This window comes from Drosophila mauritiana, chromosome 2R, assembly GCF_004382145.1.
Source record: "Drosophila mauritiana strain mau12 chromosome 2R, ASM438214v1, whole genome shotgun sequence".
Taxonomy (NCBI): Eukaryota; Metazoa; Arthropoda; class Insecta; order Diptera; family Drosophilidae; genus Drosophila; species Drosophila mauritiana.
Window position 1 is genome coordinate 15,351,856 of NC_046668.1, and position 27,908 is coordinate 15,379,763.

At 38.6% G+C, this 27,908-nt stretch overlaps 1 protein-coding gene and 1 non-coding gene across 3 annotated transcripts; both read left to right on the forward strand.

Annotated features, from left to right (window-relative positions):
- The first annotated feature begins 1,516 nt into the window (after positions 1–1,516).
- Trnag-gcc lies at positions 1,517–1,587 on the forward strand. The gene has a single exon. It is a non-coding gene; the product is annotated as a tRNA-Gly (tRNA).
- A 5,826-nt stretch (positions 1,588–7,413) lies between these two features.
- LOC117135813 (calbindin-32) lies at positions 7,414–27,708 on the forward strand. Of its 2 annotated transcripts, XM_033296318.1 has the most exons (12): positions 7,414–7,593; positions 17,556–17,780; positions 17,933–18,018; positions 18,076–18,165; positions 19,162–19,248; positions 19,315–19,455; positions 19,725–19,780; positions 19,849–19,894; positions 24,694–24,705; positions 27,156–27,212; positions 27,278–27,349; positions 27,407–27,708. In XM_033296318.1, the coding sequence occupies exons 2-12, from the start codon at positions 17,630–17,632 to the stop codon at positions 27,551–27,553; spliced, it is 945 nt and encodes a 314-aa protein (XP_033152209.1). In that variant the 5' UTR covers positions 7,414–7,593; positions 17,556–17,629; the 3' UTR covers positions 27,554–27,708. The 2 variants fall into 2 exon arrangements, with proteins under 2 accessions (XP_033152209.1, XP_033152210.1); XM_033296319.1 differs by lacking the exon at positions 24,694–24,705.
- The last annotated feature ends 200 nt before the right edge of the window (positions 27,709–27,908 follow it).

The following is a 27,908-nucleotide window of genomic DNA, read 5'->3' on the forward strand; positions in this document are numbered from 1 at the left end:
CTTGAAAACGTTCTTTAACTTATTTTAAGTTTAAATACTCTAATATAAGCATTCTTACGCACTTTATGGATACAACATGAATTTAAATCTGCTCAGCAGTTCAAATAAAAATATAAGAGATATTTTATCATTATAATCTTCCACAATGATGAGCAATTACCAATTCAGCAAAATGACATATCACAATTAATTGAAGAAATATTACGAGCCATATTTATTCATCTGTTAAAACCGCGCAACTGCGGCACTTGCATTTCAAACGAAATATATATAAGGAAATTATTAGAAGACTTATTTTCTGTTGCTATCGGGCTTATGTTAATTGAGTTAATTACATTTTGAGAGCACCTTTTTTCTCTTTGATTAAAAAAGCTGGGCGCTTACTTATGGAATTCAATTTAAAAATTATAGGTCCGCAGGACTTTCGCTAGAATCAGAAAACTTTCCATGGAAATGCGCACACATTTTTGCTTTCGATTAGAGCACTTAGTTTGTTCATGTAAATGCGAGCTGAAAGCGGCAAAAATGTCACATAATCCACAAACAGGCAGCCGGAAAAACAAACAATGAACTAGGAGAAAATCCATGGGCAGAAGCGACAGGCAGGACTCCAAGGATAACTGCCGCCTGTCCGTGCATATTTTATGAGTTCCACAAGTGGTCAGCGGGGGAATGGGAATGCGGAGCGGAGAGAGTGGAAAGCAGCCCTAAGCTTTTAATTGGCCACGGAAAATCGAGGCCAAGTTTTCCACTGGGGGTGGCAAATGTGAAAACTCTGGAACGAATTCCCGAAACAAAATACGCATTTCATCAGCCAGCGACAATGTGAAGTCGTTTCCCCCAGTGAAGTGCTCAATAAACTAGTAAATGAGATATTCCCACAGTCGTTTTTCAAACCATCAATCCATCCATTCATCCAGTCATACAACCACTTCCCACCTTTTTCAATTTCACCGCCCACGCAATTGATTGACTTCTGTATTTTTTGGGTGCCTTTTGTCTATTAAATTCCTCGCAAACAAAATTAAACCAGAAGATCATTATTTTGTTATGGCTGCACATTTGATAAATATAAACAATGTTCCGATGGCAATTTATGGTAAAATTAAAAAATAATGTTGACCGGAACCCGGGCAGATATTTCAATAAAATACGAATATTTATATTCTCTCAGAAAAGATATAAAGTCATATTTAATGTCTTATTTATTAAGACCTGCGGATATTGTAGCTGATACGAATGTGGGAAAATACATACCTAACGTTATAACAAATATAAAGAAAAATAGTAGTACATTTGCTAACCAACTTAAATCACTTTTTAAGATAAATTTATTAAATATAGTAATTCAATAATATAAAAAGTTCTTAACGAATTTAACGAATAAAATATGGCTGTGAATTTATAAGATAAGCTCCGAATTTATTTGAGTTGTCGAAAAAGTTATTTATAGATATCCCTCATAATGACGAAAAGATAGTTAAAATACACATATTAAAAAACCTAATTTATACAAGCATCGGTGGTTCAGTGGTAGAATGCTCGCCTGCCACGCGGGCGGCCCGGGTTCGATTCCCGGCCGATGCAAACAAAATTTTTTTTAATCTTTAGTTAGCCTTAGGTATTTACAAAATTCCTACGAAAGCCGAAACACCCACGAAAATAAGAGAACTTGGTCAGCCCATTACCATAAATACAAATGAATATTATAAAAAGTCGTTTATATTTATACAAAAATCAATCAATTTTTATGTGATTTGCTACATGAAAGCTAGATTACTCATACGCCCCGAGTGCTGGTGGAGAAGAAAAATAGCAGAAAGTTCACAAATTACCAGCTGAGGAAGGAGGGCAAGAAAAGTGGGAGGTCTTGGCCATGATTAAGTCTTTTTTTTTCAACCTATTAATCATACGCCATGTTGGCCATTTAACAGTTTCTCACTTGTCATATTAAATTATGCTTTAAGCAGCGCGACGGGGATTAAATGTATTCATTATTCAGTAAGTGCACTCACTTAAGAGTAAAAGTGGAAAGAAAAGTAGCCAAAAAGAATAATGCAGAATTTCCATCGAGTGGGAAAAGTTTTCATCGATTGCCTGCGAACTTGTAAATTATCGGAAACTTTGTAACCGCAAAAAATTGAATAATTATGCAGAAGCTCTTCAAGATGCAATGCAAAAGTTGGCGCTTTCATGCACACACACTCTGGGTAACTTACTGTCTGTAAATATTTAAGTAAGAATCTTGTGGCAGCCACATGAACATCGGCATTATCAGAGTGAAAAGTGCGAGGAAGGAGCACTCCTTGAGCGTTGGCATAAATATTTAGGATCCAACATCCTGGCACACGTGCATGTGATGATGAGAAACCAACTGGGGCGACGGAAAATTCTCATGCGAGCTGCCAAATTACACTTTACGCGGATATTACGCATACGACGTGGTGGCATCGCTTTAAGTTGCACAAATTTGCTGGATAAATACGTGCGAAGGACAAAATTCTCATGAGCATACTAATTTTTTGATATTTAGCGTATTTATTCTTATTGAATTAATCCTTCAACTGTTGCTGCTGCGTTCTTACTGCCAATTTTATTTGGCTCTCATGGCATATTAAGTGCCAGCAATTTACCAAAACGAAGCATGCAACCCGGGCAGCCACATTGAAAATGGGGGCGTCACGGGTGGCAGAGGGCGTGGCACACACGAGAGGGGCGTTGGGTGGGCGTGATAATGAGCTGCAGTTTGTTTTGAGTCATGCGCTGGGCGGGGCGAAAAAGGAAATTTGCTTCGTCTATCCAAAGTTAACGAAGCAACATTTCATCTGACTTTCTGTCGAAATGAAATCAGTGTAATCCAGCCTTAAATCAACTCAATAAGCGAAAAAGTGCCGGATCTCAGGCACTCGATATCAATTGTAACCGCTGGCCTTTTGTTGGCCATTCTTAATGTGGTTAACCACAGTAAGCTAACCTGTTTTCATATGGTATTAAAGGATTTTCTTTAAGTGCTTTGTGTGCTTTAATATTGCTCATAAAGTGCAATGCCTTTTGCAGACTACAGAAAAATTTATAAGTAATAATAATCAGAGTAATGAAAACCATAATATTTTTTAAAATATTACGAAATATGAAAATTTTAGCACGTGTAAAACATTAATTTCCTGCCATCTCTACTTAAAGTCAGACCGGAAAACTTTATAGACCATTAAAATTCTACTGCAATTACAAATGTAAAATCAATCCGCAAGCTGAATGTGAAAATAAGCCAGAAAAAGGGATGAGGCATGAAAATGACCGCAGCAATTGGCACAAACCAAATGGCTCCACAGTGCCAAAAACCACACAAAAAAAATCGTGATAAAGAGGGAAAGCTGTGAAATGCTGGGAAACTGAGCAGGGAAATTCCAGCAAAAGTAGAGGAAACAGTGAAAGGAAAAGCGGAGGAACCAACAAGGGAAATGGATCAATGTCGAATGTCTGGCAAGTTGATGGGAATTTAAGAGAGAGCTTATGCTCCCCATTGTAATTGTGATTTGGATTCGAAGAAACTGAAATGAACGGAAGCGGATAAAGGTTTAGACATGATTAAATTACGAAGTTTTGCCCAAAATCACAGGTAGGAAACCCAATTCAGTGCGTCGCCTAACTGAGTAATAGTAAGCATTTTCTAAATATTGTCTAATATGATTCATTACTTACTTACAGTAAGCCGAAAATGACACTCAATAACATTAATCTCATTGTAATTTATCCCCTGGGAGTCCTTTTACAAACCCCAAACCAATCATTGCTGCATTGTTATGCATACATGTGACTTTTCCCCGTCGATACAGCATAGTAATTCATTTCACTTTCCCAGTTTTTACCCAGCACAATTTTTTATTTACTGATTTTCCTGTCGATTAAGCCCCACGGAATCAACACTGCCCAACAACTGGAACCCAAAACTGAACAGAGGGACATGTGTGCATATATGTATGTACAACATACCCAAATCCAGTGGCAAATTGCAACATATTTGCATGTGCCACTTGCAACATTTACGATCGACTAAAGCACTCACTCAATCATCGCTGGGGGACAAGAACAAAAACAAACAGCCACCGAAAATACGACAAAATTTTCCGCAGCAAAGAGGGAAATCCCGCAAAAGGGAAAGCGGGGAAAGTGGGAAAAGTGGGTGGTGAGTGTAAGGGTGAAAGCCATCGATTGCGTGCAGCGTTAAATGTCAGCCCGCAGCCAATTGCAGATGTCAACACATGTATGGCACAAAAAAGGAAATGGATCCCCAACACAGGCACACACTTTGCGCCTAAAAATTGGCAGACATTTTCGCGGAAAATGTTGTGATTCATGCCCGCTTTTCCGGCTGTTCATTGCGTGACGAATGCGTTCAATTACGAAATGCCAAAACTGTCCGGCGAATTCGTTTCAATTTTAAAGTACATTCATTCCCAATCATTTTGCTCATTGTGCTTGCCTGTCAATCGCATTAATTAATTTATAATTATGTACCGCCCACACAGGCACATCCACACAAAGGACAACTAATTAAGGCAAAGCAATTAACTTAAGCAGCGACTAAGTCGGCTCACGAACCACTTGAAACTCCAATTGGGGGCGTGGCATATCCACAATCTGTCTAATCCCATCGAGGGTCCAAGGTAATTTGGTCGAATATCACGATTTGCCTATTACTCATCCCACCCATGTATTCAATCTGCCGACTTTTCCTAGTTGTTTGCACTTTGAATTAATTAAGCTGAATTTGATTTTAGTGATTGTGTCGCTTTTTCTCCTTTTGATTGCAAGCTGTTTAATGCAATGTAAACAGAAATAAATAAAGCTTTGGGCCGACTGCCGCACAATCTTCTGTTTCCCTCCCACACTATGTTATATAATACGCTTTCCCGATGCTGATAAGACGGCGAACTGAATACAAAAGAATTGGGGCAGATGAAGGAACAGCTCCTTTTAATGCCAACCGAATTAGAAGACACTCTTCTTATTAAATTAAATATATTTTAATAGAGTATAAAATAGATCATAATAAGCTTCAAATATATCTAAATTTATTCTACAATATGAGAGTACACAAATTTAGAATTTAAAGCACCAATGCTTGAAATATATTTCACAATTCAAATACTCTTTGTTAGGGTAACAAAAACAAAGACTACTGAAAGAATATTGGCCGGGGATTGTATTGTGCCTGCATAAAAAGTTTTTCATCGCAATCAAAGAAGCATTCCCGAAATAAAAACTTCCCGATTTTCCTTCTAAGAAATAAAAGAAACAAAAGAATATGTCAATATATTTAAGGCCTCGATGGGAAAATCACTCTTCAGAACCACCCCAACTAAAAAAAACCCTAAATTTTTTAGCTCCCCTGCAAATATTTGCTCTTTTTTTCGGGGGGTTAACGTATGGATGTGTGTATGGGGCATGATAAATTTTGAAAATTTATTTGAGCCGGTTGCAGCCACAGTATTTGAAGTGGTAACCATTACCAATGCCACGATGAATCCCCATTCTCCGTTTTTTGGTGTATAAACATTTGCATGGCAAATTTCTGGAGTTTCTTTTATTTCGTTTTTACATATTATTCGGTAAATGTTTTATTCATGCTGCCCCACAAAATCCCATTAACAAATTTACACATTTTCAATATTGAAAATGTGCTTTACTTTATGTATATTAAAAACAAACCGATAAAAACCCGAAAATCAAAAAAAAAATATATCTGTGAAGCAGAAAAATACTTTCAATTAAGCTATGTAAACAAAGTTTTTTGCCCGAACAAAAAAAAAAAAAATAAACGTGTGCACATGCTTGAGGCACTTATTAAAATCTATTTTTGATTTTTTTCTGGCTGCTGTTCCCATTTATTTGGTTTTTAATTATTTTAATTGAACAAAATATACAAACACATGATTTCCTTTGTTTTCGATTTTCCCTGTAAGCCCAAAGTCAGCGCAAAGTCCTCTTAGCCTTCTTTAGTTGAGTGATAAGCGGCGCATTAGTGGCGAAAATTTATGGCCAACTCTCATGAGCCGAGTTGCTAATGCTGGGATTTCACAGCGATTTCTTATGGGATTGCTGCCGCGGTTTTGCAGATTGTTTTCCTTCGGTTACAACATCTTGTAATTTAGGAGGTAAAGTTCACAGATCACATATGTTCGTTCTTTTACAAGATTGAAATAGACCGAATGGGAGTTTTGGGTCAGGTTAAACCGAATTCCACACAGAAAGAAATGGTTAAGCTTAAACTTGTGACTAAATAACAAAAATAAAAATTTAAATAATATCAAATCTGTTTCCTACGATTAAACCATAGAAAAGTTATGTATTTTCTCCTTAGCTACATTCAACAAGTAATAATGAAAGACAACTTTTCATATTAAGCCATAATAACTCGGCCAGGCTTAAAGTGAACCTTCTGTCTTACCTTTAAGCTTTAAGTCACAAAGTCAGTGGGCTGCCACTCGAGACCCAGTGGCAATTGCATAATGGACACAGGTCCGTCCCTTTGATATGACCCAAAGATTAGGGAACAGGCACACACACAATGGCGTTCATGGGGCGTATGATTAATAAACACTTTTAGTTTTCGTTTCGGTCAAAATGGAAACCTTTTCTAGAGTCATAACAATTAACTTTAAAGGTTTAGACATAAATCCTTGCACAATTGTAGTCCTCACAAAACATATGGTACATGTGTATAATAGAACACGAAGAAAAAGGCAGAAAGTAAAAAGTAAAAGATGAATAATGAATGAGCCGCACGCGAGCAGAAACCAGGTGGATTGGGGGCGGGAAAATGTGGAAAAGCTCGACGGCCATGCATGAGTAACACTTGACATTGCCAGGGCGAGGAAAATGGGAAAAGGAAAACCCACACACACGCACTGCGCCCGAAGGGCAGCCGAAGGAAGCTCGTTTCTAGTGAATTATAATATGGCATGCAGATAAAACATTGAAAGTCAAAAGGCCCTGGGGGAACTACAATTAAGCGCACTGCCACCCGCAGCCACCCACAAAACTGAGAGGGAAAACATAGCAGTTTCCACATTGGCGGAAATCATTTTCATATGTATGTTTATGATATTTTGTAGATAACTGCAAGTGCTGGCGCAAAGTTTACTTGGAATTAGCCATATCACGGAAAACAAAGCCTATATTCTGCGTATTTTTCTCGTTTTTTTGTTTTTTGCCCGGACGAAATACCACCTAAGAGAAGAAAAAGCCCAGGAAATCTCTGGCCAAAAAGAAAAACAATTCAACAGTTTGTTGCCAGCAACATGTTGCCAACGCGCTGCTGCAACACTCTCCTACGCTCTCTCCGTGTTGAGTTTTCCACTTTGATAAAAGCAAAAGACCTGGCCATAATCGAAACAGTCTGCAAAGGATTCTAGGCGCCAGCGGTTCTCCAAAGATAAAATACCGTCAAGTATTATTCAACGGCAATCGTCGCGTGCGTTTTAACCAAATATACTTCAAATCGAAAATTACCTGGAAAAACGGTGGAGGAAAGTGAATTTTAGTTTTTGGAAAAGAAGAAATTCCAAAAGCAAGCAGCAGTTTTAAAAAGTAAATATGACTTGTTATTTGAAAAATTTTCTTGGCGGAGAACACTATATAACTATATTGGTTTCGGCAGTTATTTTTATATTTCTTAGAGGGCTTATGCATTCGTTCTTACAAGAAATTTTCGAAAACCCTTTTATTTAAAATAAATATAAATATGCAAGCAGCATAAGTGTTTTACAAACATGCTGCTTATTTCAAAGTCAGTTTATTCTGAACTCGTTTATATCTAAAAATTCGTTTCAAACATGAAAATTTACATTTTTCTCACGATTTCCAATCACTTTATTTAAATTGTATAATTCATGCTAAAAGCCTTTTAAATCTGGGCTAACTAGCCTAAGCTGACAAACGCAGAGCAGATTGTCCTTTTGGAAAAAAAAACCATTCAATTTGAAATGGATTTCCAAATAGGTGGAAAATTGGTTTGAAGAGCTCGTCGCTAAAAAAGAGCAACAGTGCAAAAATGTGCGGGCTTTCCGTATTCAACTCGCTGACAGCTTAAACCGTGTCAAATAGCTGAACCGTGTTCCCGGACACCAGGGGCAAACCTTTTTGTGATAATTTCTCAAGAAGTCCGCATTCAATTAGGATAGAAGGCGATCCCTCCTCATTGGTATGCCGAATGGCAGCCGCAGGAGCTGACACTAAAATACCGTCGCCATCGCCGAATGTCCTTGACTTTGCCTATTCAAACGCAAAATTAAGCAGCAGAAGGGACAAATAATGAGCGGGAATGGGTTGGAATGCCATGGTAATGGGTAATGGGCACTACACTACAGTGTGGCAATGGTGGTGGGGCAAGTGGGGCTGCGTGCCAACATTTACGAGTCCCCCTAATTTATGCTCATTCATAAATCTCCCTCAGTGGAAATCCCTTGCAATCGGCGACGCAGTCGACGCCAGAATGTATGCAATGCAATGAAATAAAGCAAATTGAAAGTTATGACTACATCAAGGACTTCTGTGAGGAGAAGAAGCTCTAAATACCCTTCAAAATGTCCAGGATATTTTATAAAAAATTATAAAAAAATTAGAAATATTTTTCCAAAAATGATGTTAACATAGTTCAAATGCACTTGAAAATTTAAAAAAAAATACAATACCATTCATTTTTCCATTAAAATTTTACTAAAAGAACGCATTATGCACAAATTCGATGATAAATCAAAATGAACCTTGTGTAGAGCATGTGCAACCTTTTATGTTTTGTGCAGCATAAAAGGGAGCTGTCAAAAATAATTAAGAAATATCTAAATATAAAACACGACCCTTCGCTGGCTTCCCCTGAAGATTCGGGCCACACAGCGTTGTTTGCCAAGTGCAAAATTGGCTAATTAGATGACATACCACTTGCAACTAGCACGAGCCGGATTGTCCTCCATTCGAGCAAATGGCTTAATTGCAATTACATTCCTAGTTTAACGCAAAATCGAGCAAGGAATTTCGTGTACGAACAATTAAAATAACTAATTTCCTGTGAGTATCCAATTTGTGATGCTTTCATTTACGTTTTTCTCGATTTTGTGCACGCTCTCGGTTAGCGAAAACAAATAGGAATCGGAATATCAGAGCCGAAGAATTATCAAAATAAATACGTTTGTCAGCGAAGAATGGAGGCCTTGTTTGCATTTTCAGCCATTTAATGGCATTGGGAAGGAAGTTGGATTTTTGGTTATAAATAGACGGCTATTCGGCAAAAGGATGGGTGATTAAGCGGATGGAAAACACTGGCCAAATATGGCGACGTCATTTGACAGACGCAGAGATGAGCAATGATTGCCATTAATTTGAATTAATTTCACACTATTCTCAGGGTCAGCAAGATGGATGGGTTATTTGCAGTTCAAATTGTGTGGGCTTTTTGGAATACAAAATGGAAACAATGATGTAATCTCTCCGCTGCCAAAATAAATACGGCTTCTGTGAATTTCCAGTTAGTAAAGAAAGCAATTCGTAAAACAAAGCTTCCGGCAATTATTTATGTACTTTTTTCAAAGAAATAAATTATACGCAATATTAATTCTGGTTTAGTTGTACGAAATGCGTGGTTTTCGGAAACAATCTAGATACCTGCAAATATAAACTCTGAAAAAATCGGTGGAGGAAAATGTTATTACGCGTTTTTATGAGTTGGTTTTCATGCGAACTAAAAGATATTATTAAAATTCTCTGAAAATCGGAAATGGTTTGTTTTTTAAAATAGAGTGACATCCACTGTAACCAATCCTTTTTTCCCTTACCTTCTTTTACTCAGCCTCAAGAAATGTATTTTCAGGACCTTCGTAAATGTCCTGCCACAATCGCAAGGCGCAGTTTTTCGCCCACAGGTATTGGGCGTAATTATCTTAGAACAATGTCAAAAACACAAAGTGCCATTAAAAAACGTTCGCGCCTAGCGGTAATAATTATTCTAATTACGAGGCGTTTTGCTGGAAAAGTTTATCGAGGTGCTTGAATGCCCCGCAGGGCCTGTCAAATATGTATTTTGTCCGTGCAAACAAACCAGCCAAAAAGTGGCGGGGATCCCACAGCAATCAGCATAATTTTCCTCTTGTTGTATTTCACACTTTCGCGTATTGACTTTGGTCGGAAATCTTTCCACACGCCGACATCCAGCTGGTTAATTACAGCTGTCGGCCCCGAAGAGCATTATTATTATTTATTATTATTATTATTATTTCTTGATTGCTTTTTACGCAAAGGCAGCGTAAAAAGTGCCTTCTATTAGCTATGTAAATATTTACATCATCATCACTTGAGGTTTTTCGACAGCAATTACGCGTTGCGTCACCAAACTGAATAAACACTAAGAAAGACTTTAAAAAACACGTTGAAGTAAATATTCGTGTGGGGAAAATGTACATATGTGCATACCTTCGGCAGTTTTGCATTTATTGTGATCTTTTTATGGTTCTGCTTTTTCCTGGATTCCATGAAAAACAAAAGAATACAATAAAGAAAAACAAATGACGCAGGTTTTTTTGGCACAATTTTTTTGCTTGCTTGTTTGCCCGGTTTTCGTTTCCACGCCTTTTTTTTGTCGGTTATTTATTGTGGCAGGTTATAAAAATGCAATTCCAGTAATTGGGCAAACTTCAATACTTTTCCACTCTGTCGTCTTAAAATTGTGATATAGATTGTCAGGAGTCTATTTTGTTATTTATAGCTTTTGATTTTTGAGCCCTTTTCGACCCTTACAACTGTCATGTCCTGGCTACAGTGACAATTTCCAAATTGACTGACAGGCATATCCGTTACGAAGTATGCTTTATCCCAAATGGATAGACAACACTCGCTTTTCCGGTGATTTGTGTACGCATTTTTGCGTATAAACTGTAATGCATCATAATGTAATATTAATAAGATATCGATTTGGTTTCGGTTTTCAAGAAAGTTTCTGTAATTTAATATGGCTACTATTTTAATTAATAGCTTCACTGTTTGTCAATTGCTTAGGTTTCATTTTAAGTGACACTTTGCACACATCACGTATACGCAGTGTATGCGAACCATTAGAACGGAATTCGTTCCAAGATGAAATCAATTTAATTGTCACACCCCAGACATAGTATGCACTCCATAATTAATCTGTTCTCCTTACTTTATTGCTTTTTACAAGCAAAGGACACGGTTTTTTCACATGCAAGCGAATTGAATTTTATTCACAGCTGACGGGGACTAATAACAATCCATAAGTATGACCACATGGGGAGTTGGCATGGCAGGACATCGCATTTCCGCTCCGCCCATTTCGGAATTTAATTAAAACTGTCTAAAGACCAGCGGGTGTCCAGTCGCCGGACAAGGAGAAAAAAAGAGCGTGGTGTCATGCAAAAAACCATTATTCTTTAGATTTCATCCATGGTAGATTATTTTTCAATATAAATTCAACGGATCCCAACGGTTAACCAGAGTTGGCCAAGCTAATTACGGCTTCGCGGTGACCAATAAAATGTAATTAAAGTGTACCGACAGCAGCAAAAAATGGGCAGAACAAAATGTGGTAGTACACCACCGCAACTAGCTTAAAAGGAAAGAACTGAAAATAGTTTCCCTCTGGCCCTGCGAATTTTCACACATTTTCTTTCGCACGCAGCGCTGGCTGAGAGTAAAAAGAAAAACACAAATGGAAAATAAAATACACAAAATCTTCCGAGCAGCAGGCACATCAGGCAACACATCGTAAACAACTCTTGGCCAGCTCGGCATGACAAAAAAACCAGATAAAATCGCCCAGCGAACCAGATGCAATGTGCCCCCCGAAAATTCTTGTAATTTAACAAATCGCTTCTCCAACACGCGTATACAAATTGGGTAGATTATCGACAGTAAATTACAAAGAAATTCTTCTCGCCGTTCTATAATTTCTATAATTGTTTACAAAGTGCCCAAGTACAGGTCCGGAGGAAGAGGCATCTCTCTCATCCTCCTCCGAAACTGCAAACTACATAAATCAACATCTGAGGCGTCCTACTAAATCGCTCGCCGCTGCTGAGGAAGGAAAAATAAATAAAGCGATTTATTAAAATCAAAAGCCATAAACCATTCAATTAAGTGAGTTCTCTGCGAGCAGCTAAACATGTGAATTATAATTATAAACCAATCGAAATGACCACTTTTGGGCAATTAAAATTGATGTTTGCACGCCATAAATTTGGGCATTCGGCTGAATAAATCAGCGACAAGTTCGCCGTCTTTATATCAACACTATATATCAAGAGATTTTCATTTTGTACTTTTCGCATAATAGCCAACGTACCTTGGCACGCAATCATCTGCTCGGCGATGACCTAGCAAATTGGCATTTAAATTTTTAACTGCATTTTTATGATGCTACCGCAACCCTCTGACTACCAATTTCTTTGGGCCAAATAAAATAAACCGTAATGCAATAAATTACGCTGTTTTTCTTGTCGATCCTTCGGCAAATTGTCTGCCGGACTTTGGGCCATAAATTCAAACCCCTTACTCGGCCGAATCTTTTGTGTCCGACATAAGCCGTTTGGGGGATAAATCTCCGGCTTTTGTGGGTGTGCACGCAAATCAATGTTGGACGAACAATTTAATAACCAACTCGGGGGATTAACTGATGAATATTCTCCTGGGGATAACCAGTCCTGCATATATAAACATATTTCTTGAGGCACGCCAAGCAAATGTCAATGTCAACTGGCCTTGTTGGGCCTTGGATTTTCCACGGCTCGCCAGCGTTTTCTTTTGGGTGGCCCAGAGTGGCCCAAGCCAAGGCTAAGTTTATTATGCCGCGAAAAATGCAGGCCCTCTCGAGTGTGAGTGCCGTAACCCTTGAACTCAAAGACATAAGAAAAACAAAGAACCAACTCTAAGTACACCCACCACCTTGTGTTTTACATTTCAAATGCTAAGCACAGTGGCTCCTCAGAAATTACAGAAATCAGAACTTGAATAAAGATTTCATTTTAGTCGATTTAGGCTAGAGGATCTTCTGCCAAAAAAGGTTTTGCATTTAACCTTTATAATATGTATAAAATTTTCTCATTTCTATATATTTATAAACCGACTTAGTAAGATATATATAGATATTCACTAATTTTGTCAATTATAAAAGTACTTAATTAAAGGTCCTTATTTATAGACTTCCCTGTATAAAAAGCCAGCGCGCAAGAAAAACTTTCTGTTAGTCAGTCACTATATTATTTCAATCCCCTGCATTTTGCAGTGCATGAGCTTCAGGATCCTTGCACTTGGAATACATTTTACAGCGAACTGTCTGTCGGCTATGTTCGCTCATGTTTCAAATGTCAGATGTGTGAGACCGTGTTTCGTACGAGCAGGAGTTTTCCATATTATTATTTATGAATGCAACTTTGGCTGACATTTATATATATTTTTTTTTTGGGGCAACTGCCTTCGTTGTACGGCTACAAGTGTAAGGGTTTTCGCTACTCGTGAAAGCCATCTTCTAGTTTTACAACTGCTTCACTCAGGGCCAATAGCGAGGAAAGTGCAGTAAAATTGTAAGAATTATGGTCAGGTTGTAAACAGGAAATATCCTATTAAACGAAATCGGAGCGGAAGTCCCTTCATTGTTGTATACAAGCTTTTACCTAAGTGCATTTTTAGGTGCATTAGAACATTGATATGATTCTATTAGCACTCACACACACACTCCGTTTTTATCACCTTTGTGAGTGGGAAAGCATCGAGAAAAACCATTAAGGGATGCCGTAATAGATGGTGGATATGATGGATGTCTTAAGATACCATTGATCCATAAAGGTGACCCAAGGTGTGGAAAAAGAAAAAAAGGGCACTTCATCATTTAGGCCATCATTAATTAAAAGGACACAACATTGAAACAAAGCTTAATCAAATTAACTCAAGGAAAAAAATAGCATATTACATAAAAAGCAATTATAAAACTATAAAATATTAGTTTAGTCCTGCGCTCTAATCTACATGCTTCAAGCAAAAAAGGTACTGTTAACCTTTTATAGTTTAGTCCTAGTACTTAAATTATGCACCTTTCCAATACTTATACTAAAACTGTGCGGTAATTAAAGCTATATATAGACACACTGGAATGCTATCAAGCCGAATAAAAGGCAAAAACCCTAGTCTATAATTCAGACTAGGCAAAAACGCTGCGGTCGGGGCGCAAGCTCTTAAAATAGAAATAATAACAGATACGCCAGCAACAAGCGGGGGGGAAACCAGGCAAGGGAAAGCAATGGGCAAGGGAAAAAGAAAAAGGAAAAGCGTGGAAAATGCGGGGGAAATGACAGGCCGCCAAGCGGGGAAAATAAACAGAAAAACACTCAAATTAAATTGCGAACTGAGCTTAATGCACTTAAAGTCAGTACATGAACAGGAAAGGGTGTAAATGTGGGTGGTGGCCATTGTGGGGCAATGCCAATGTCAGACGGACGACGGATGGATGGATACCATTGACAGGTAAGCAGGTGCTCTGCGCTTTTCCGTGCTACCTAACCACCCTACCCATCCCCTTGAATATCCCGGACTTTTCCTGTGGCACTCGAGCACGCGCCCGAGAAAAAGCCAAGCACTGAGAACTGAAAATCGAGTGTAAGCCGCGGCTTATGCAATGCGGCCAACGAGGCTTGACAATCGTCTGGTTTGCTTTTGCTTATCTGCGTTTCTTGGCCCAAAGGCTCGATTTGCCTTTGGCTTTTTTTGCCATGCAAGGCGGCCATTAGTGACGTCGAGTCAACCAACAAAATATTTCCTCAATATTTCAATGTTCAATAGCTTTTTCCCCATTGATTCGTGGCGGCGAAAGCATATTTAAATATGAAGTTGCCAAGTTTATTTCCTTGGGGACACTTTGCGGCCGTTTTCGGTGGAACGAACTTTTTATCTGCAGCATTTTATTTCATGTTTTTGCTTTATCGTTGTTTTATTGATTTAATTTGTTGTTGGGCCCCAGGCCAAAAAAAAGTATTGAATATACAAAAGGGCCTTTGCAAAGTTGTCTCGTTAGTACAAACTGCAACTTGCTATGTAGACACACTGAAAATGCAGAGTCGCTATTGAAGTTATTTTTCTGAATCCCTGCGGCTGATTATATATTCATTGCTTTAGTCATATTGATTTATTTATTTCCTCGCCAAGCTGCATGGGTTTGCATATCCGAACGGCAAAATTCCAGTTAAAAGTTTTTCCATTTATTTAAACTATTCAATCTGAGATTAGGAAAATCCGTTTGCAAGCAGATTCTATTGGTAAATTATTGCTTTTCATTTAGTCGTGGTCATATGATAACAGACAGAAAAATCGGAGTTTCTTACGTTCAATATAATAAATCTTTTACTAAAGAAATACTTAAAAATAAAATTTAGGGATTATGATTACTTCTGTTTAGCCAATTTCGACTTATATCCTTTAAACAAATGACTTATATAGTACAAGATATTTGTATAATTGCATCGTATTTCTATATAAATTTCTCTCATCGAGCTTACCTAATTCCCAGTTTGGCCCACAGCTCATTACACAATTTATATTAAAGCCGTAACTTAACCCTCGGCATCCAGTTCGCCATTAGCTGGCAGTTGGAGCTGGGCCAAAAGTATTTGCCATATTGCACTCTGGATTGCAAAAGTTCTCGACCAGCATTCCGCCATAATCGTATAAATACGTATACAGTTCTAGCACTTCCTTTCTCTACATACATTTGAAAAAAAGAGAGAAAAAAAACAACAAGGACAACAAAGGATGTTTGTTGGGTTGGGTAAACAGCGGAAGAGGCTTCAAGCGACTGCAGTGGATGAAATGCAATTTCCAGGCCATAAAATGGCTAGGCAGGAAAAACCAGCAGTAAAAGTCCTTTCACTTGGCTCGAACGAAAGCGTTCGCAGGTAATGGCCATCATAGCAGCCGGTTAATGCGGCCAACTTGTTCTCGCAGGCAGATAACACGAGTTACCAAAGTCCTCGCGAACGATGCGAAAAGTTTCGCGGCAAATTAAATGAAAGTTAATATTGGCAGCGTGTTCGATAAACAATGGGGACATAGGCAACAAGTTGGTCCTAATGCGATTATCGCACAGTGCCTAATGTCTTTGAGAATTGGCTTTAGTTTCATCGAGGAAATCATATACTTAACTTTTTCTACAAATTTATACATATTCCTATATCATGTCGCCATTTTAATAAGGCTTAGATTAATAAATATATTCTTACAGAATATTTTTGATTTTAGAAACCCAGATATTGTCGCAACCATTTCTTAACTTTCAAATTGAAATTAGTGGCGATTTTCCTGACAGTGTGCAGTGCGAAACTCATTTAGTGGCAACAGCTGCTGCAAATTTATGCTCACGGCTTTTCTATTCTGAGCTTTGTTTTAGCCACAGAAGAGCGACCGCAGCAAACTGTCAACGATTCCCACCGCAGATATATGTACACGTACATTCATCCGGATGTTGGCAAACGAGCTGGCTAAATCCAAGCCAAACTGGCACTGCTCAAAGTCCACTTGAGTACAGCTTGGCATTTGGTAAATTCCATGATTTCATGATCAAATGTTTACTCCTTTATTCATTTGAATGCCAAATTTTGACTTTTGACCCGTAGTGCGTGAAAAAAAGGGAAAATATGATACAAAGGAGCATGAAAATTTTATTCAAATTAATTCGATACTTTTCTCAATCCATAGAAACATCAAAAATATGAATTTCAACGCCGGAAAGTATGCAATTAAAATGTTCATACTCTTTGGTCCTTAAAAAGGGATAGCACATTTCCTAAACAGAAAATACCTAGCACAAATAGAAAATTATTATTATTATAAAAATGTTGGTTGAAAAACTAAAAGTAAACGTAACTAAGACTCAACCCTAAAAAATAATGCCTATAAAATAAACATCTCAGCTCAGAAAGGGCGACTGCAGTTGGGCCACCACCCTTGGTAATTATTTTTTTAAGTGTCCCTTTCAAGCCAACATCAACTGCAGACGCGCCTTGAGCCCAGGACTTTGCTTTCTTATTTTTAGAGCCACCAAACCACCCGCGAGGCAACTGCAGATGTGGGTGGCCCAGCAATTTTGTTTACATTTCTTGTTTTCCCCCATTCCGCGCGGTGTGTTTAACCCACAATGACTTGTGACAGGGAGCGGTGTCAAGCGATGTGGGAGGGGACGGGGGGTTTGGTTGGAGGTCGCTTGGGGGCCTCGTGGAGGTGGCGTTCTGTCTCATTTCAGCTGCGGGAAATCCCCGCTCACGGATGCAATGTCGGCGCTTCCTGGGCTGCAGTGGGAGTCCCACTGTGACCATTTCTCACCCGCCATACGTACGTATATGTACGTGTGTTTGGAGCTGCAGCTGTGTGGGTTTTCGTGGGTGTTTCTGTTTTATGCTATTAATTTGACAGTTTCAGCTGCGCTGACAACTGGCTTTTCCCCAGACACCGAGCAAAGCGTTTAATGGCTGCAAATTAATTGTTGTATGCCTTTCTCCTCCCAGAGATAATTGCTCAGCAGCATCTAGTTTCTCAGCGAGGACAAATAAACCCGAGAAAGAAAAAACAAACATAAGAAATGGACTCTGCCGCCGCCGCCGCCGCCAAGCGCGTCCAAATCGAGAAGGCCCACAACTTTATGCGCCAGTATCGCGATCCCGAGTCCAGGGAACTCAAGAAGCTGTCGGCCAACCAGTTCATGGATGTCTGGGCGCACTACGATAAAGATGGTGAGTTTAGATCTAACTAGGCATAAATAACTTTAAACTTTTTATATTTAATCTCTGTTTATAGACATTTGTACTTAATATAAATTAGCATCTATTAATCAAAATTAGAAATAAGTTTAATAACTCAATATTTATTTATATTTGTACCTTAGGAAATGGCTACATTGAGGGCACCGAGCTGGACGGATTCCTGCGGGAGTTCGTGTCGAGTGCCAATGCCACAGACATTAGTCCGGAGGTGAGTCTGAAGTGGAATGGTACAATTGCATCTTAATCCCTCGGTCCCAATCCCCAGGCTGTAACGGACACCATGCTCGAGGAGCTGAAGTCCTGCTTCATGGAGGCCTACGATGACAATCAGGATGGTAAAATCGATATCAGAGAGGTGGGTAATGCCTACGCCACATTCGGACCCAAAATTTCAGTTTGATGGTGGCTCCCATGTCGTATGCGCAATGTTGTCTGTATGGATTTTTGTATTCGAAATGACATTTCCTTTAGTCGTGGCGGCGCCTTTGCCTTCTTTGCCTTTTTTAAATTGGTTTTTAAATGTCTCGGCCGGGCCGAAACCTATAAATTATTTGGCGATTTTCCCTGGAGAAGGAATCAAGTTTCTGGCAAGGTCTTTTGCCCAAAAAAAGTTTTTTTCTTCGTTTTCTCTCATTGTGTGGAGGCCACATTAAATGAGTTTTTAATTGAAAAAAAAAAAAGTTTTTAAAAAAAACTGGCAGCAGAAGTACGGACTATTGGAAGGGGATTTTTCCGTTTTTTTTTTTATACATACCAAATAATACAGCGGTGCACAATGGACTTTTGATAAATGAGCCCACGAATATAAAAAAGTTTTGGGGAAGAAAAGTGAAAAGTTCAAGTAGCCAGGTCCCCCATGGATTCTTGATTAAGATTGCTTGCAACACAAAAGGCACAGGGCATTCATAATTCATGTGGTCCACATTATTCATACGCCACGTCGAACGGCGATTCAAATGTTAAATTACTGGTCTGTCAACAAGGCTTTGTTGGCCTGGGGATAAACTTTAATTACTATAGTGCTGTAATTACCAACAGCAAATAAAAATGTAAATCCCACGGCCACAGCGAATTATAAAGTTTTCCCTGCCACAGATGATTACTTGTAGAAGGGTAAGGGCTTCAATTCGACACTTGAATTATGCCGGAAACTTTTCGCCTGAGGCGAAACTTTTCCGGCTGTTCGCTAATGAAAGTGCAGCAAGATTTCCTCGCCTTTCACGCAATGCACCGGAAAAACAGAAGACTCGGGTACCCAGCAGTCCTCGGAGCATTCCCATTTAGAACTTATTCCATTGTCAAGTCACGCACTGAAACAAAAAGTTATTTTTCTTGTACTACTTTTCCGCAGCTGGCTCAACTTTTGCCCATGGAGGAGAATTTCCTTTTGCTCTTCCGCTTCGATAATCCTCTGGAATCTAGCGTTGAATTCATGAAGGTAAGTGACAATCAGGAATTTCGCACCCTGAAATTCCCAAATTAATTTGCACTGCAATTAAATTAGATCTGGCGTGAATACGACACCGACAATTCGGGTTACATTGAAGCGGATGAGCTGAAGAATTTCTTGCGCGATTTGCTCAAAGAGGCCAAAAAGATCAACGATGTGTCCGAGGACAAGCTCATTGAGTACACCGATACTATGGTAAGTTGTCGGACATAAATGCAATAAATTACTTTGCTTTGCTTACGAAATTCATCAGTAGATAAAGGATAAAAGCTAAACTAAACTGAAAGATAATTTATGAATACACAAATACTCACTATTTATCTCAGAGTTTCTTAAAGACTCAATATCCTTTGAGCAAATAAACTTCTTGTTCAAAATTCTCTAATGATTATACACAAAAGTGTAAATTATGCAGATTTGCTATAAGCACACGATAATGTATGCCCAATTACCAATCCTTCCAGCTCCAAGTATTCGATGCCAACAAGGACGGACGTCTGCAGCTGTCGGAAATGGCCAAGTAAGTGTCCTTGAAGTCGCGTTCTGAAATTCCCGGCAGCAGCCAGCCAACTAACTTATTTATTGCAGATTGCTTCCGGTTAAAGAGAACTTCCTGTGCCGCCAAGTGTTTAAGGTAAGTGCCACAGATAAAATGTGTGAAAACATCGTTCAGTCGAGGAAATTGCCAAGAGCAGATACTGTCAGCATATCGCGGTTTCCTTAACATTTATTATTAAGAACTTGTTTATGAAACCAAAATCAAACTCGGCTTGCCTTGAACAAAACACGTTTAGCACCTAGGTTAGCCTGGACTTTTGGTTTATCACTAGCTGCAGCCTTGACTATCCCAACTAACTTAGCTTTGCAACTAACTCAATCAGCAATGCATATTGGTTTTGTCTTTTCTTTTGTTTACCTATCATTTCAAACGATGTCTGTGCCGACTTGGGAATATTTAAGAAATTAACGAATTTAAATCATCAGAAAGGGTCAATATTATATTCATGGGGCATTTAAAACTATATATAACAGCAGTTTTGTAGTTAAATTTCAATGCAGAGAATTAGCCAACCAACCATCAATAACTAAATAAAATCATATTGTTCATCAATTATTATAAAAAAATTTAGTTTTCACCCATAAACAAACATTAATTGGTTAAATACATTGCAATGCTTACAATCATACTATTGCAGGCAATAAAAGTCCATGGGCTAAACAAACTTTAAAAAATAAATGGATCGGAAGTGAAAGTGTTATGCTTTTCTGAATAGAATCCCGAATCAACAGCGATTCTAAATCCTTTTAAAAGCTTTCATTCTCGCTCGACAGATCAGCAAATACAATTTTTGACAAAAAAGGACAATGCCACTATTTATTCTTGCTTTCTCATTCGACACTGAATGCAACATTGAATTGTTGTGGCCATAAAAAAAAAAATTCAAGCCAATTTTGTTTGCGTCGCAACAAATAAAGCCATGGCCAAACACAAATAGCTATTCCGCCGAAAAGGAAAACAAAAAACAGCAAGAAATATTGTCTGCAATCGTAAAAATAAACGAAGCAAAATGGCAAAGCTCAGCTGAAACTGGCAGGTGCTTTCCACCCACTCCCATTTCTTCCTTTTTTTTGCAGAAATAAAATGCGTGGGAGTTCGTGGAATCAATTTCCGAAGGCAACAGCTTCCTTATGTCCCCCAGTTTTTGCTCAAGCGTCAACAGATTTGATGCGATTTGAATGGGGCTGTAAAAAAAGGGGGAAGCTAAACAGCAATCACTGCACAAACAGAAGGTGGAAAGTCCCCAAATGGCTGGCCATTAAATACTTTAATATTAGTTTGCCTCGAAGAGATGCCCAGCCGAACAATTAGCAGAAGAAAAGCCATGTGGTGTTGGAAAAACAAACTTTTTGGCCACGACCGCCGCCGCTGCTGCCAGATGTTGGGGCTTAAAATTCCCCTGGGAAATTCTACGAACCCATTTCGACTTGGCCCAAATGCTGATGATGCCAAATGCGGTTATATGAAGCACTGTCATTGCATTTGAGGCTGCCTACGAATGTCACGTAGCTTCCCGCAGGCCAAAACTTGGCCAAAAAGAACATATATTTCGAGCATGTTTTCCGTTTGCGCATTTTAAGCATGCTGGCAAGGAATCGGGCCATCCAAATACCAAAGAAAACGTTTTGTTTGCTCAAAGCAGCAGCTGCTTAAGAAATTCTGGCTGAAACATGTACCAAGTGTAGGCCTTGGTTCTCTATCAGCAGTTTCCGAACATTATTTAAAACTTCTTAACAAAATATTTAAAGCCAAAGTGCTCTCATCAATTCAAGCATTAAAAGTGTATAATGTGTAGAAAGAAAACTCCACTCTACATAAATAATACTACTAAATAAGGGCAGGCGGAAATAAATGTTGGACCTGCAACCTTGAAGACTCCCAATTTGCTGAGACAGCCCCTTCGAAATTTCCCGAGTCGCGTTTCCCACGTCCTCATCGAACACATTTTTTTATCCTCTTCTCGTGTTCGTCCTCGTGTTTGGGTTTCCTTTTTGCTGTTTGCCACATGAACCACACATCGCCACATATGTGTGTATGCAATCCATGGTCTATCCACCCAAAGGAAAACCACCTCCATTCGGTTGTCGGTGGTGTTGTTCTTGGCAATCAAGTGGGTTAGATGCACAGCAAAATGATCTGAGTGGGGGAATCGAAGGGCATTGAGAGCTCTTATTGTTATTTGCTGCAAATGTACGTGCTTCAGTCGCATTGACGCTTATTCTCATTGCCGAAAAGTTGGATGTGTTAGCTATCGAAGCGGCATTTTTCGGGCAAATTTTTGGGTGGCGCTGGGTGGTGGGTGGTGCCTCCAACAGTGTTCTCAAAATCAAAAGTGTTGCATTCAGCCTGAACTCACTTTGTATTGGTTTTCAATTGCAATCGGATTCCCATTGCACTAAATCCCTTTTGTTGGCTGCTTGGTGGCAATCCCACGCGTTGTTCAAAACTAAATGGAAAATTTGGAGATGTGGCTAACGAAAATTGGCATTGCTGACGCTGTGGAGCAGCACAAAAACAACCACTACTGTTTAATTCTAATGTTTCAAAGCTAATTATTGCCACTTTCGCGGCGAAAGGAGAGAGTAAATACATTTCCATTATACCAAGTGTACTTTGAATTTGAAACGCAAATATAGCAGAAAAAGTTTGGTGCCTTTTTTGGGCTTTGATTTAATATATCCTTTATGTGTTTTATAAACAGTTTTATAAAAAGAGAAAAAGTTTTAAATTTTATCAGCTGCTAGCTGCTACATTTTGGCTCTGCAAATTCAATGCAAACATTTTGACAAGAGGATACTTTTTTCACTACTGTCCCATCCAAAATAAACATATTGAAGTCATCTTGATGTCAGCTTACATCCTTCACGCTTTCCAATTTAAAATGGCAAGCTGCTGGTGTATATTCAAATGCAACTCGCATGTTCCTTCAACGAGATATTTGTGTAGTGCGCGGAGGGACGTCCTCTTTGCCAGGCGGAAAGAAGGAGTATCTGGAGCAGGAGTGGGAACGACAGTGAGCCATGTAGCGATGTGCAGCCATGTGGAGCGGCAGTCCGAGCGAGGAGCAGAAGAAGCCGCAGGATTGCACAACGAAAAATGCCCAGTGCTCGGTGCTCATGGGTTGCATGCCGCATATTTGCTCATTGTTACAGCTCGCAGCACAAACGACATTTTATTTGGTTTTTATTGATGGTGGGATGTTGGGCAAATGGTGGGCAAGTGGTGGGCAAGGGAGTGGGCACCAGTCGTTCGGAGTCATGCATAACAATGTAGCGAGACAAGTTGGATTTTAATCGAAAACGCCACGGCGCGGACATGGTTGCTGTCACTCAGTTCCGAGCCACTGAATCCTAAGGCATCCCGGTGCCCAGGCACCTGACCATCGAAGATACGCGTCTGTACTTACCGTACTTTCGCCATCGTAAGTCGCCCGTTATGAAGTGCCATAAAAAAGGTTGGAAGCTGCGGCTTCTGGCAGCCATAAAATAGGCATTTCCAGCACATTTACCCAAGGTGCAGTTATTACTTTTCAACATAATTTCTTTGGGGCCATAAAAGCCGAAGCATGCATCAGCATTTTGATAACCGCAGTGGGCCAGCTGCTCAGCTATACATACATACTTTTTCGAGAGGCTGCATAACTCCCAGAAACTTCTGTCTCCGGGCGTCCAATTATGTGGCGCAGTGTATTGCTGGCTGGTGGCCAAAAGTGCCCGAAAGCGTTATGCTAATGCACATCACGTATACGCCGCATGCACCGCAACGAGCAGTGACATAATGTGCTGCAACGGGAAAAGCCACTGCAAATGGCAATAGGTGTGGACAGGAAAGGGCGGGAAAAGGGTGGGCGGGACAGACATCTAGGGACACGAAGCAGCAGGACATTGTGAAAAATAGTCCGGTACACTTAGCGTTTTGTCGGGCGTCTTATTTTTCAGACAGGAAAAACATATAACATATATATATGAACCCAAGGACTCGGCTAAGTGAATACGTGACATTGCGGCACAGACAATTTTTCAGTTGATTTTCTTGTAACTTAATTTTTCAACTTGCAATTAGAAACAATTTTGAGCAATTAACTAAGAAAGCTGAAATCGTTTGCTCCATAATTGGTAATGCATTTGACTAGCTTACGTTCAACTAAGCGTATACTTAATATTTCTCACTTTTAGTTTTACTGCATCCAGATCTTAGATCCTTTAGCTTACTAAAATAATAATTAAAATTTTAGCCTAAAATCATGTATACAACATTAAAAAGATAAGTTAATCAAAGCTGGCGAATAATTAAAAGATACTTTTTAAAATTTGCCTATTTTAATTAGCATTCAACAGACTTAAATTGCTTTAGTTCATGACTTTTCTAACTTTCTATATATCTTTTTCGTTTCCCCCCGCCAACCTCCTCTATGCCATCTGTATACTATCAACATAATATACTATATATCTTTGCATATACTTCTATAATCTTGTGCGTTTTTATTTCAAAACAAACAACCTAACAATAACCAAACTAAAAATAAACAATTACCGAATTAACTATACCGTGCACGTGGTGTATAACATTTTGGGCTGCCACCTTCAACTTCCGACTTATCTCACAAAAATGCAATTTGAAAATCAACTCTGAAATAACAAAACAATTACCGCAAATCAAAACTCTTGCCATCTGCTGTATATACAAAAATTTGCATACAACAATCTGCAACCAATTGCACTGCCAACAATAAAAACAAACAAAAATATTTCGTAAAACAATACACAAACTATTTGCATTACTGCAAAACCAAACCGATACCAATGAAATGAAATAAATAACATAAAAAACGTATATATACATATATATATATATATTTAAACCACACACTGAAGGAGGGCATTGACGTAAGTATTTTTCATCTCATCATTAAACATTCAAACAATCAACAAAAAAAAAATGAAAAGCCCCACAAAAAATAATAACTCATGTGGGTAAAATAGTGATTACAAAGACACTGGTGGCCCATTTAAACTCTCAATAAAAGTGTATTATTTTGTGCTTTGGATAACACTTGTTTAAACAATCGTTTTTTGTTTTGATGAGTACTCAACAATTTAAATTTCTTAAAATAAAACAACCCAATACCTACTGTTTTAAATTTGCCTGAAAAATTCATGTTCATAAAAGAATGCATGCTTTATTTTTTGTGAATTATAAAATATTCTTTTTGCTGCGTGAATGATAAATAAAATCTTTCAATTCAATTAATAAGCATATATATTCAAATAAACTTGACAAAGTGAAAATAATGGAGTCAAATAGTGACAAAGAGTGTTATCTACATATTTATGAGGTATTTAAGCCACCTAAGAGATACTTTCAAACGTATGCAATGAATTTTTTAAATTTTTTAATTGCATTTTGCTAGTTTTATTTTCTTCAAAGTTATTCCTTTTGTTGCAGTAACTAATGAAAGCTTACCTCTATTAACGATGAGCAACTAAACTTGCTGCCAGCAAAAGTGAGAGTCATTTGCAATTTGCCGTTTTTAGGGTCCTAGCCGAAAGCCACAAGCCAACTCGAAACAAGAAAATGATATCTACGAGCTACTAATTAGACTTTTGATGGCATTGGTCCACCCCATTTGCCACTTAACACATCCCGGCATCCCAGTACGTGAACAGCTTTGGCCCTAACGATGTGAGGTTGATGTGGAACTCCACCTCCTCCTCCTCCTCCTCCTCCTCCATGGGAACCTTTTGCATAATTTAGTCATTCAGTTCGGTGGCTGCAGAGGCTGGGGAGCTGGGGGATCTGGGGGAATGGATATATTTTGTGGAAGTGCCATATGGATAATGGCAGCCGCAGGCTGACACGCTCTCTGCCACCGGCTTTTCAAAGTGTTGAAGTGTAAAATAATTACTTCATTTCATCAATGTGTGTTGGCATGGGGGCCACATCACATAACATCACATCACGTTCAAGGCGAACATCGACTTGAGTCTGGGCAATTTGACAAAGAGCCAGGCCACGAAAGTGAAAGTAAAAACCCAGCAAAATACGATATATACGTTTTTTGTTCGTGTGAAATTCAATTTCAGGAGCTTTGCCACCGCCAAATGGGAAAAGGATCGCCATTTATAATGCCGGGCTAAGCACTTTTTTTAGGGCTTAAGCGGAAAAGGGTATCCAGTTAATGGGTTTCTAATCCCGGTAAGAAAAAACAGTGCGCCCGCTGCGTTTTCTTGGCGCCAGTAAAACAAATGTTATCAGACTTTACCAAGGATAAAGAAAACAAAACGTTAAGTTTCACCTCGCAGCTTTTCATTCGCACCGCAAGTGCACTGGCAAAAATATTGCCTGAAATAGTTTAACATTATATTGAACTATACATTCCTGATGCATATTTAAGGCAACTTTTTAAGAAATTTAAATGTTTTCTGTTGTATAATTAATCAACTTACTTTCAGGACTAACTTTTTTGAATTTAAATTGAAATTTCACTATGTGGCCATATTTTTTTATCAGTGCAGTGAACTTGAGGCGCCACCTTGGCCACATTGCATAACCCCCAAAATTCCAAACTGCATGAGTATGTGGGGGGTAAATTCATGTATGTGAAAGGAGGTTTATATATGGGAGGGGGGCAAAGTAATTCGTGCAATTTGCCGGGCGCAAATGGAATCGATAAATTTCGTGTTCCCTCGTGGAAAACACATCCGGAAAAATCCCGAATGAGCATGGTGAATGGTAATGACAAATCTGCTTTACCTGGGCAATAATTCATATTAATTAGCGAATGTCAACGGCATAAAAACACATATATTAAACGGCAGTATGTTTCATTTAGCATAATTAGGCCTTTACGTTAAGCTTAATGAATGAGTGTGGAATATGGAATACTTGTTTTTTTTATACATACGTAGCATGTTTATTAATCTCTTAGGATTTTCCTAAGACTAATTTGTCACTTCCCATTGCATTCCTAAAAGCATGTTTTCATTATAATTAGCTGTATCTTGCATGAGCTCATACCTTTATATTTAACTAATCAAAACCAAAATCGCACCAACAATACAACTTGACCCGTAGTTTAGGCCTATGATATTAAAGGGGTTACCCATTTAGAAAATTTAAAGATAGTCTAAGCAAATCTTACACACATTTGTTTATGGATTTAGCATACTTTATAATTAAATTTTGTGTATTCATTTTATACGTTATCCAAAAACTTTTGTTTATGTAGGAAAAAGTATGCTAAATCTTATTTATAAATACTATTTTATGTGAAACGTGCATATAAACGAAACTTGTTGGATAATATTATATCGAGTATTGCAATTTGTATCCACAGGGCGCCACAAAGTTGACCAAAGAGGATATTGAAAAAGTATTCTCACTCTACGATCGTGTAAGTAAAGCAAAAGATTGAGAAATCTATATAAAGATGTAAAATTTAATATGATTTCATTGCAGGACAATAGCGGCACCATTGAAAATGAGGAGCTCAAAGGCTTCTTGAAGGACCTTTTGGAACTGGTCAAGAAGGTGAGTGTCTCTCTTTATGTCAGATGATATGAAATGTTAATATTGTGTGGGTGCCAGGATGACTACGATGCCCAGGATTTGGCCGCTTTCGAGGAGACCATCATGCGGGGAGTTGGCACCGACAAGCATGGAAAGATCTCCCGGAAAGAACTGACCATGATCCTGCTGACACTGGCCAAAATATCGCCCGACGACGAGGAGTAAGCCGGATGTTCGAGAACATACCAAAAAGAGATTTTAGCCGACTCTATTTTTGTCACCCGAACGCGGGAAATCCAGAAATGAGGCTCCAAAATGGGCTTCGAGGCAATTGTTTACTTTAGAGCTGCATTAAAAGGGGCAGCAAATAAAACAAAAAAAAAAGAACAGAAGGGATATTGGAATCGGGGGAGAATCCTGAGAGATCCAAACCGAAACAAAGCTATTGGTATAAAATAAATCTAATATAAATGTTTCAATCTTAAATAAATGTTTATCGTATGTTAAGATATTGAGAGTATATATTTCCCCCAAAATCAAACCAAAACGGAAATTTATCCAGTCAAACAATTTGCAACAC

What these genes read in the sequence shown, in the direction of transcription:
- LOC117135813 (XM_033296318.1), top strand. Translation starts at nt 17,630, where the DNA reads ATGGACTCTGCCGCCGCCGCCGCCGCCAAGCGCGTCCAAATCGAGAAG. An exon ending in CCACAGACATTAGTCCGGAG is followed by an intron (nt 18,019 to 18,075) that starts GTGAGTCTGAAG and finishes CCCAATCCCCAG; the next exon opens with GCTGTAACGGACACCATGCT. An exon ending in TTGAGTACACCGATACTATG is followed by an intron (nt 19,456 to 19,724) that starts GTAAGTTGTCGG and finishes CAATCCTTCCAG; the next exon opens with CTCCAAGTATTCGATGCCAA.